Source organism: Xiphophorus maculatus, chromosome 20 (genome assembly GCF_002775205.1).
Source record: "Xiphophorus maculatus strain JP 163 A chromosome 20, X_maculatus-5.0-male, whole genome shotgun sequence".
NCBI classification, from domain to species: domain Eukaryota; kingdom Metazoa; phylum Chordata; class Actinopteri; order Cyprinodontiformes; family Poeciliidae; genus Xiphophorus; species Xiphophorus maculatus.
This window is the reverse complement of record NC_036462.1, coordinates 18,604,356-18,616,073: the sequence shown is the minus strand read 5'-3', so window position 1 is coordinate 18,616,073 and position 11,718 is coordinate 18,604,356. Positions and strand designations below refer to the sequence as shown.

The following is an 11,718-nucleotide window of genomic DNA, read 5'->3' as shown; positions in this document are numbered from 1 at the left end:
AAGCACACCATATGCCCTTTTTCAGTCAATTTGAATAAACTGTAATTTTCTCTCTTTTTTGACATCACAGATCTACGGTTTCAGAGGAGTGTTATGGGGACTGGAATCATCTTCCACTCCAGTGGATGAAATAAGATGAATCTTATGAGTTTATTTAGATCATAATTACACCTTAGAATAAATTTTATGTCATCAAATTCATTGAAATATTTACTCGTATATGAAACCAGAACATATCGTTTTAATTTTAAATTATTTTTTTATTGTACTTTTTATTCTTTTATCGTCTTTGTTTTCTTTTTTATGTAATTTGGACTCTGAGTCTGTAATATATCTATCTAATCTAATCTAATCTCATTTAGAATTTTAGCGAATTAATTTTAATTGCGCAACTAACATATTCAAAATATTATTATTATTATTATTATTATTATTATTATTATTATTATTATTATTATTATTATTATTATTATTATTATAAGACTTAATAATAATCTTAAGCAACATGCTTACCTATGTTGCCGGTACCTTTTCGTACGTACTGTATCTTTTTTAAAGATTAAGCCAACAAGTCAAATCGAATTTGGAGGATTCGCGTGACTTCATGTCGATCTCGCGATACTTTCGTGGATCTCCGACACATCCGGAAACATGGCAGACGAGCTCGGGCGAAAATGGGACCGCTGTCTTGCTGACACAGCCTTAAAAACAGGTAAATATCTCTCCTTTCATGTGGTTTAATGTGTCTCTACTGGTCTAAATAGTTTCGTTGTGCGTTTTGTCACTTAGAAAGCCGCAGAAGGTTTAAAGGAGATCTTTTTAAGCTGGGTATTATTGTAACCAGGCTGGAACTGTTGCTAAGGTCAAAGCTGGATGAATGAGAGTAGCTGTTTTATTTAAGAAAATCTGTGATCGATGAAGTGGGAAATATGTTAAATTACGTTGTGTGGAAGAAATGTACCCGTTTTATTAACATTCAATGGATTTTTCTATCTGTTCTCTTGTTTTTTATAGATTCATTATTCTGACTTTTGTCTGCTTAGGAGAGAGCATCTTTTTTTTTTTTTTTTTTAGAAAAATTGTAATATGTCCAGATTCAATGGACCCTTATTCTAACTGTGGTGCATCCAAAATCTTGAGAAACACTGTTGTTGATTGAAATTATTTTTTATCTCTTCACATAAATTACCTACACAGTCTTGGTAAAAATAAGATAAACTCTCCATCAATTCCAATATTTCACGCATCAAAACATGTTGATAATGAGTTGATTCCTATTGGATTTTAAAATGAGTGACTCACAGAATCAGAGTAATAACAACATGTGAAATATTACACTGTCATTCAACAAAGTGTGTCAGAAACAGACTTCCTGCCACCACTAGTGCATAAGAAGTTACCAATACTTCAAATGAAGTGATTATTGGGTGATTTCCTGGGAGAAGTTTTAGCATTTTGCTCCTGTGACATATTTATGTTAGTCTTAACACAAGGCAAACAGGAAAAATGTGACAAAAGGAATCCCAAATTAAAGCTACTCATTGAAACATCGATGGCTACCTTATTGACTGGTTCCTTTCTAATTGTTAGAAAGCTGAAACATTAAAGACATTTGCATATTTTCTCAGCAAAAGGCCTCATAGCAACATTACCTTGTGGTTAGAATGTGCCATGCTAAAACAATTACTGATAAATAAAATAAATGTGTTTTAGCACTAAACATCACTGTGCTGAATGCTAATTGTCCAGGGCAGTATTAAAATTGTGTAAAATAACTTAGGTTTGTAAATTTGCATTAAAAAAGTCACAAGACTTGTGCAATAATGTCCTTTGGACAGGTGACACCACAGATGATGATTGACAAATTTATGAAGACATTTTTGGTAAACAGCACATCATCACAACATGGTTTACCAGCTATTGGTGATGCAGATGTGGGATCTAGAGTCAGATTTGCAGAAGGTCATGAGAGAAAAATAATCCTTCAAAAGTACTAAATATGACTGTAAAGAAGGGCTCCTTCATTAAGGGACAAAAATTACGGCCCTGATTGCCATAATCTCGGGAGGTTTTCGATCGTCCGATACATCAGTGTGAAACCGATCTTTTCTAACTTGGTAAAGGTTTAGAAACCAGCCACCTGGCCACATCTGCATGTTCACGATTAACAAAAGTCTCACCAGCGGTGCTAAGTTGGTGAAATTGTCACAACATTGGTGACTTTTTAAACAAAAAAATCTGAATTGGAAAGTCAGGCTTTTTAAATGTCAGTGATCAACCAAAAAGCTGCAATCGCTGCACCCCTAACAAAAGAAGCAATGCTTGTGTACCAAACTAGGATGCGAATTGGCCCTGCACGTGCATCAGATGGCACCCTGAACAAGAGGCAGCTAAAATCTCTGCTAAACTTCACAGGTTGCACAGGTGCAGACTTCCTGCGTTAAATGTGCAAAAACACAAAATCAAGCTTGAGAAACTAAACTGAGTAGTGAACCTAAAGCCCATCGAATCACTGCCATGCTTTTCTTGTAAGACTTGCGTGAGATTGTCTCAGAGGCAAAGTTTGGCAGCCATCAGATCTAACATCACAGCTCAAATAAACCCAGTTGTTTCCTGTTAAAAAGGGGATGTTGCTAATTGCTACAACCAGAATGAGCCAATAGGCTTCCAGCCTGTAAAACTGGTTTCTCATTCCCAATTCCATGTTTATTTCTGACCTCTAGAGACGAGTAAAGCAGGTCCAGCTCACTTCTTTTCTTGGACGGTGCAGATCCTGTACTGAATAACTCATTTAACTCTGATGATGGATCTGATTTCATGCTCATAAGAATGTTTCTAAATCATTCAGAGCAATGAAAAGATATGAGCTGTGAACACATTCACATATTGCAAGAGAAAAGGTTGCCAGCGCTGCATGACGGCTTGGTTATGGAAAGTTACAGAGCTTTGTTGTGCGGCTCCTCGAGCCGAACATATGCTGAAGATTTTCTCTGGCAACCAGACACCTTGGCACGGCTGACAGCTTTGAGCACAGAGCTCAAAGAAATGCCACAAAGCAGCTGGGTTGTTTTCACTTATAAACACAAGTTTTTATTACATCAAAGATGTCATTATCATTCATCTTAAATGGAACATTCATGTTTTGTGTTAAAAATTTACACAGCTTGGCTTATAAAGAGAGTCTAAGTTAACCTTCATGTGATAAATAAATAAACAGGTACATGTTGCTTCCTGTGGACAGTCAAAAACGTTAATAAATGCGAACCACAATTACTATAACAATAGAAGAAATAAAACATGTCTTCTAAAATTATGTACAAAAGACAAAAAAAGGTGTACAGTTAAACTCAAAATTATACATAGCCCTGTCACTTTAAATGTAAAATTATTTTGTTTAGGAATTGTCATTATTAAAAAAAACTTAAAAATATATGTTTCTTAGAGTTTACGTCATTTTCAAAAAAAAATAACTCAATGATCACAGGAAAATAACTAACACTAAATAAATCACATCTTTCTTCTAATTGCTGACCAGCTTTTCATTGTTTCCGCTGATATTTTGATGATTTATTTGTGGATCCATGTTTGATGTTGAAGAGCCTCCGTGCCATCGCCCTAATTTTTCATTCTCTTTAACTGGTCATGATTTCAAAACATTAATGAAAACATTTTGGTAAAATTAAAATTATACTTTAATCCTAAATCCACCAAGGTAATTAGTAATAGTCATTAAAAATCGCATTTATTGTTAAAATCCTGGTAAGACTGCTTTTATTTAATTGTTTAAACCGTTTTTTGAGTATTTTTTACTCTGAATTTTGCAAGTAGTCCTAACTTGAAGTGCAGATTTGAGTCTGTACTTTTAAGATAGATCATGTCATTGTTTAGCTTTGAAATATTGGTGAACGAATTGATTAGCTTTGTCATCTGTGGAGCTCGTTTTAGTTCTTCCATGGAGACATCCACTTTTTATTTTAACTGTAACGGTTGGTAAACATAATTATTTTTTTTTTTTGCCCTGCTGCAAGTGTGGTCTCCGAATATAACTTGTGACAGAAACAAGAGGGGAATTTGGAGTCATGGTATTGGTTAAAAACAACAGTGTGGAGCAGAAACATTTGCCAGAGTAAAACAGTCGGGGTTAGGGTTCGAGGTGCAGTATTCAATCACACTGATTGAATATGACTGGCTTTTTGAAGTCATTTGCAAAAAATAATTCAAACAGTGAATAACAGTGCAATTAAACAGCTCTGGACTTCATTTGCTGGAAAAGCCCACTGAGGTTTTTTTCCCTCGTTTCATGTACAAATGTTTTTGTTATAATCCAGTCCCCGAGGAGAAACCCAGACAAAAGAAAAGGGAATGAGATATTGATCTACCCTCTCATTCCCCCCAAAAGCTTTCATTGTATCCCTGACAGTGGAAAATCAGAGGCTTCAGAAACATTCTGGCTGCAGAGCAAAGCAAGACTTGGGCTTCAGCAGACGGAAAGTCTCAGATTTTAACAGAGTCGTCGCTTGAAATGGAAGGAAAGTTATTGTTGATGTGTACTTATAATAAAGATGAGCTGAGGGTTTTGTGGTCTTGTTTGACATGTGTAAACTGTGTAATAAGAAACAGTCTGAGGGTTCTGGTTAAGGCACATCGGTCATGCTGCATAGTTCTCTGTATCTAATTAGGAGCCGCTTGGGCCCAAATGGCTTTTTTTTTAATGTGTTTTGTGTTTTGGCCGGCCTGCTGTTGGGTGTGGTGTGGCCTGCAGTGAGGTGAAACTCAGCGCACAGATTCATTCTTACTAATAACCCTTCCTGGTTTCCACAGACGGACCTGCCATGGATGTTTTCAGTCCCACTCGTCTCGATCCCCGGGTTTATCTGTCTTGGGTTTCCAGTCTTGTCTCTAGGAGCAAAATTTAGCAACAAATTGACCATATTTTATAACCCCTTTGAATATTTTTTTACATTTTACAATCACAAACTTTTATGTATTTTGAGTAAATACATAAAAGTATTTATGCAGCGAATAAAAAGGCACACCATTTTTTCCTTGAAATATTTAATAATTATCAAGTGATTACTGGAGACACTGTGTTTTTGCCTTTGATAGGAATTTAAATATTTATCTATTTATGTGCTAGATTCATTTTGTTTTAGTCTAGTGTATTTTTATTTATTTATTCTTCTTTTTACTTGTGTATGGAAAAGTAAAAAAACAAAACAAAACATGATTATCCCAATTTTTAGACTTGAAATGACAAACATGAGCATCTATTTCTTACCATCTCACTCGAGTCAATGAAAAAACATGATGCTGGCGGCATCATGTTGTGGGATACTTTTCTCCTGGTCTATTAGGCATATACTGTGATTTAATTGTAGCACTAGCTGAATGTTTAGTGTCTGTGTCCTGCTGGTAGATGGACATTTGTCCCAGTCCTGTGTCTTTTACAACATTTGACTAGTTTTCTCCCTAGGATCGCCATATTTGACTGAATCCATCGTCCCCTTAAATCCAGAGCAGCTTTCTTGTGCCTGCTGAAAATTTTTATTAATAAAATGAATTATGAAGTCTCTTTAGACAAAATAGGGCTTTGTGAGACCAAAGCACCAGAAGATTTTTATCACCCAGTTTTTAGTAGAAAGAGAGAAAAGAGAAAAACAATAAATCATGCGAATTGATATTCTTTAGCTCGTTTTATTTTGTTAATTGATTTGCTGCTCATCACAGCCGGCCTAATGAATACCAATGTTTTCCACACTTTCCATATTTACATTTATTTAAAAAAAGGAACTGGTGTCCTTTATGCAACATACACATGTAATGTGACAAAATGTGAAACATTCAACGGGTTTATTCTGTTTTTATTCTGCAGATATTTATGCTAAATAAAATCTATTCACAGCCCTGTGCAGAGATGTTTTAATGATCCCATTATTTTTCTTGTTTGCACCCATCTGCCTGACGTTATAGTAACCTGATTTCATGTTCTATCAGTTTCTTTATATTTCTCTTTTTCTCTTTGCAGTGACAGGCGTCGGTATCGGCATCGTGTTTTCCGTCCTCTTCTTTAAACGTGAGTTTGATTTCTTTGTACATCTGTGAAGACAAGCAGATGTGATTTTATTTTTCTGTCCCTCCTCCCACCAGGTCGAACGTGGCCTGTGTCGTTCGGATCGGGCCTGGGGTTGGGAATGGGATACAGCAACTGCCAGCATGACTTCAGGTCACCATATCTGATTCATGGCCGCATGGTTAAGGTGAGTATGCAGTGGAAAATGTGTTGCTTCTTACACCAAAACATCGGTTTTATAGCTCCTCTCACATTTCAGGACCAGTGATGAAAGACTGAAGAAGAACATGGAAATCTCATCTGTTTTAATTGAATTATCTTTTTGGCACCAACTTCCAAAGATGCCCACATTGTGTATCTTGTAATACAGTAAATGTATATTTAATAAAATTATTGCATAAAGCTTTGTCTTAGTCTCTCTCTGTCAGTTTTTTCCATTGCTGTGTGAAAGTGTGAGAAGAATGAAATGTGTTCTGGGGGTGGAAGGTAATGCTCTGTGTTAATGAGCTGGGAGACTCAGAGTCCTGCTGTTTTGGAATGAGAGCCAGGTTCAGCATCTGCAGCCCGTACAGAGAGTGGGAGGATGAATAGTTGTACTGAATGATTGAATAAAGACGTGCATTTGGCAGAGGAACAAAGCTGATGTTGACAGGTAAGAAGGAAAGAAACAGATTTAGGCCATTTCAACACATTAAAGACTTGGTTCAGGTTTTTTGTTAAGTTTTTAGTAATAGTTCCCATGCCTTTAGTACAAAGAAGTTGTATCGCCTTGACCTTGTTGAAAATGTTAATTCCTAGTCAGCCATATCTCCTTACAAGAGCGTATTGTAGCCATTGTACATAAAAAACGAGTACATTTCTGTCAAAAAACATACATTTTCTGGAAAAAATTGTGAAATTATTGACTTTTCCCAAGTTTTGAAAGTGTTTGACTTTTTGAAACTCACATTTTCAAGTTTTTTTCTATAAAATCTTTTTTTTTCTAGAAAATTAAAGAGATCTTAACATTTGAGGGTTTCTTTCTTGCAAATTTTAAACTTTTGAAGCTTAGTAACTTCCTTGTTTAGAGATTAATCTAAACATGTAAAAGTGTTTTGGTGAAAATGTACTCCTTTTTTTATCCACAATGGCCTTTATACACTGTAGTAGTCCCTTCATGTTAGCAAAATAACTCCAACCAAAAATATAGCAGGGTAAATACACTATTACGGCGTTCCAGTTGTACTCGGAACTGGGAAATTCCGACTTCCCTGTCGGAAATATCGACTGTATCGCTTTCCAAAGTCTGATTTCCCGATTTGAAACTGGGATCAGCTCCGACTTGGCGTTTCAAGATGGCCGCTCTTCGATTCTACAATGCGAGCTACGGTGGAAACACAATTATTTTACAAGACGCACAAAAAAGTGTCTAAAATCAGTGTTACTTACATGTAGCGCCTGTAACTCTACACTGAACAAATTAAAAGTGGTGTTTATCTACGGAAGGTAAACCTTAAAATTATGCTTGTAAGAGATTTAGCAAACATGGGCGTCGCTATGTTGAAATTCTGAACCGGAACACCGTTATCTCCGGTCTCACAGCTCCCACTTCCCACTTCCCAGGTCACTGTACCGCAGCATTTGTTAGGAATTATTACATTTTTCAACAGAGTATTGTTTAAAAAAATGGTGTGGTTTTATTCAGCGGAAGAATGTCAGCGTTTCTATTTGCGCCCTGGGACTTGTATCTGTCCTCCAGATCAGCTGCACCTCTCTGCCTCCTCCTCTCTGGAGTAAACCTTTAGATTTTTGGACCAGAATATCACTCTTGGTCTTGGTCGTGCTTTTAAGCTCGTGTGCTGGTTTTAAAATGATGACAGCGGACTCTCCATCAGCTGAGGCAGCTTTTGCACTGAACAAGTTAACTCCAAATGATTCTGCCGACCAAAAGGCCTCTCTCAACAATGATCTGCTTTGAAACTGTAGACTGTTGATAGCCACTAATGTAGGTTTTTTTTGTTTGTTTGTTTTTTGCCACATATTAAACATTTTCTGTTTGACTTGTTTCAGCCCAGAGTATACCTGATTTAATGTCTTTCTGTTACGTCACACAACTTAAGAAAATCATAACTAACCTTGTTTTAACCATTGCTTTGTTGTATGTGTGGAGTTTTTCCTGTCCAGTTTTAAGTCTTTTGCGTTTTTCCCCCCATGATTGTCCTGTTTTTAGCTTCATCTAATCAACTGTGACCAGCTTCCATTTTCCCTGCAGGAAAAAGTTAGTATGGGTGAAAAACATCACGAAATAAGGCTTTTATATCAGTCATATTGATCATTATTAATTCATTTTTAAATATCTGAAATATTACCAAACTGGTGATGCGATCTTCCTGTTTTATCAATAGTTTCTTCTAGGTGTTGTGCTCCTTTCACTCCATGTCGTTGCTTTTTTATTTTTAAGACGTTACGTATGGGCTGGTTTTGTGGAGTAAAACGCCAACAGCAATAATCTGGTTTATTTAGCCTGTCATGAAGAAAAAATGTGGCTGTTAATTTTTCAAAAATCATGTTTCCACCATGTTAATACATTTATAAATGTCAGAGTTCCAAACTAAATATTTATTTAACAAGCCAAATATTTAGCTTCCAAATTAAATATTTATTTTGCTAACTAAATTATTGATTTTCCAAACTAAATGTTACATTTTCTAATATTTAACTTAAATATTCCTCTGTATCTTTTTCATTTTGAAGTGCATCTCCCTGACAGCGTCCAGATTTATACTCTCCTTGCTTTGCTCGTCAGTCTGTGTGGACAGACATGTCTTTGGAGGATTTTCAGTTCAGGCGATGAATTGGACTGAGAGCTCTGTAAGATTTTCAATGTTTGGAATATTATTTTATCTCATCATTCTGCTTTAAACGTCTCCAAAGTTTTCTCCCTGACCTGTCTGCTGTGTTTGGGCTTCATGACCCAGTTTGTTCGCTCACAGAACCGCTATTTACATGGGATTAAATTACAAAACGATTCTTTACTAATCCGATTTCTGAAGGCTTCTGGTTGCTTCTAATTTTATTGAGGAGTATTAAAATAAAGGGACTGAATTCAAATGCATGCTGCCCTTTTCGGGTTTTTAATTGAGAAATGTATCATTTTCACTTACAAGTTTGTGTTTGTTTAGCTTAATATTTATCTTAATATTCCAGTTTATTATGTTTTTGTTTCACCACCAACATTCTTTGGTCGTTGCTGCTGCTTTGGTACGGATGGACGGATAGATTTCTTTCAGATATCAAGAAAAGACAGAGACCCACATCGAGCTTTTTTCCACTTTTTTAAAATTAGACCAAACATGATTCAACATGCATTGTCCTGTTTTATGTTGCGATTATTGCAGAGAAGAGTTTGTAATTACCAAAACGGCTTTTTATCTCTGTAAGCTGAAAAATTATTTATCTACACATCGTCTCTTTTGTCCTGCGCATCCACCAACTCTGCAGGACAATCTGGAGTGTGTCTCCTCACTAATGAGCTGTTGCATGGGTTTGGAGAATGACAGGAAAATGTTTCTGTGTGTGTGTGTGTGTGTGTGTGTGTGCGTGTGTGTGCGTGTGTGTGTGTGTGTGTGTGTGTGTGTGTGTGTGTGTGTGTGTGTGTGTGTGTGTGTGTGTGTGTGTGTGTGTGTGTGTGTGTGTGTGAGACTGTGCACACATCCATCCAGCCACCCTGGTGGAGCAGAATCTGAGGAATGCAGCGAAATGCCCTTTCTGGACTGGGACCTGGGCCTTATTACTAACAGGTGAGTTCTGCACTTTTCACGTCGGAGTGTAACACATGTTGAACACTTTCACATCAAAGCGAACACCGCTCTCCATTACACAGACACTCATATTTCCCTTTTCATCACAGCAACAATTTTGTCAGTAATGTAAGCACATACATTCCTTTGCACAATGGGAACAGGGTCTGGTCCATGGGCCTGCGCTCAAAGGCTCGCTTCTTCAGCGCTGCCTGTGCTGAGATGCATCTGGCACAGAGTAACCCTGTCAGAAATTAGACCGTGTCACTCATCCCCCATCCATTAAAATAGCTGTTAGCAGGTGAAGCGTGAAGCCGATAGGGGCGTGAGTGTGGACCAGAACATCTGGGAACAGAAGGTGTGAGTGAGGGAGTGGGATGTAGCTCTTTGAGATTTTCAACCCAGAGTAATAAGCTGGTCTTAAAGGGGACCCACTGTGCAAAATTAACTTTTTGTATGTTTTTATACTTCCATTTGAGTCTCAATTGCTTCTAAAAATGAGCCATTTCAAAATTAGTCACAATTGACAGGACATGTGCTGTTTCCTAGCAACCCAAGCACAGCTCCGGCACGTTCGCTCAGCTGGTTTTACCGCTGTACAATGGCTGCTGGAAAAGACAAGTGTTTTGTTGTTCACTTACCATCCAGAAACCATGTGCTGCATACTTGTTTGTTGTGCTGGAGGCTCCACTTCTGCTTTTCAGAGATGTACGGTCATATCATGGTGCTTGCAGCCGTTTTCACATACGAGTGTAAATGTTGAGTTGAGGGAACATGGCCAGCAGAAACATATTAGGATTTAAAGTGATAAGAGGCCGTAAAACAGCTCATTCTGAAAGGCGCTGAAAATAGGCAGAACGGATCAAATTAAAATCTTATCTAAGAATGATTATGTGCAAAAAAATGTAATCAATATTTTTGTGTATCTCATAAACTTATCCTAACTGGTTCAAGGAAGCATAATAGGTCAACTTTAATATCCTCTATCAAATCCCACTTTCTCAGTTCACTTCTGAGTTATAAAGATTATCAGATGTCATTGTCTCCAAGAGCTTGCTCAAATTGAATTTTGTGGCTTTGTGTAACGCTCCAGTGCCCAAAGAACAATTTCTTTATTTCACAAACATGTCTTTAAAAGACACGGGAATCTGATTTCTGCATTGAACCCATCTGTATCTGTGATCCCACCACAAGACCAAAGAGAAATTTAATTTCGAGCACACATTAGAGGCAGTGAACTCATCACCCCAGGAGCCGGGGCCAGCTGCAGAGATCAGGATCTCTCAGCTGCAAATAGTTTCTCAGCTGATTCCCCCCTGAGGAAAATCAATCACTTTTACCATGACATTTCACTAAAATGTGAAATTTCATTGAGCTATGTGAGCAGAAGCTGCCTTACTGGAGTCTAAAGATTTAAGTTTGCTAAAGCCTGAGATCACCAAGATAAAAGTTGCTTAACTTAACAGTGTTGATGCTTCTAGATAAAACAGACTCAAAAGGAGTCTGGTGTTGGGAAGCATTAGAGACAAGATACTGTTAATGTCAGGGTTTCCCACAGTGTATTATAAGCCTGGCGGGCCACCAGACTTTACTTGTGCACCAGATTTAGCATTGTTTATTTATTTTAGATTGTTTTTAATTATCCCATTTTTTTAAGACTACAGTTGGTGTTTAGGTATTAATCTTTCAGTCTTCCAATAGCGCATAACTAACAAGTGATATTTAAAAATTTCCTGTCAACTTTAAACATTTCTTTTTAACTGAAAAACATGGCCGCCGCTGGAGGACTGCCCTAGCACCCAACCACCAGGCGTAGCAAGTTTTCTGGGGGAAACTCTGACTGTGGTTTGTTTAAAAGAAAATAAGTAT

The 11,718-nt window shown here is 37.2% G+C and overlaps 1 protein-coding gene across 1 annotated transcript; it reads left to right on the top strand.

The window, feature by feature from the left end:
- The first annotated feature begins 620 nt into the window (after positions 1-620).
- LOC102234397 (MICOS complex subunit Mic10) lies at positions 621-6,477 on the top strand. Its single transcript, XM_005814072.3, has 4 exons — positions 621-712; positions 6,026-6,073; positions 6,148-6,257; positions 6,330-6,477. Exons 1-4 carry the CDS (start codon positions 652-654, stop codon positions 6,336-6,338), a joined length of 228 nt encoding a protein of 75 aa, XP_005814129.1. The 5' UTR covers positions 621-651; the 3' UTR covers positions 6,339-6,477.
- The last annotated feature ends 5,241 nt before the right edge of the window (positions 6,478-11,718 follow it).

Bases quoted from the DNA above. Each gene is read 5' to 3' on its own strand.
- LOC102234397 (XM_005814072.3), top strand. From the start codon at position 652: ATGGCAGACGAGCTCGGGCGAAAATGGGACCGCTGTCTTGCTGACACA. The intron at 713-6,025 runs GTAAATATCTCT...TTCTCTTTGCAG, and splicing joins TGACACAGCCTTAAAAACAG to TGACAGGCGTCGGTATCGGC. The intron at 6,074-6,147 runs GTGAGTTTGATT...TCCTCCCACCAG, and splicing joins TTCCGTCCTCTTCTTTAAAC to GTCGAACGTGGCCTGTGTCG.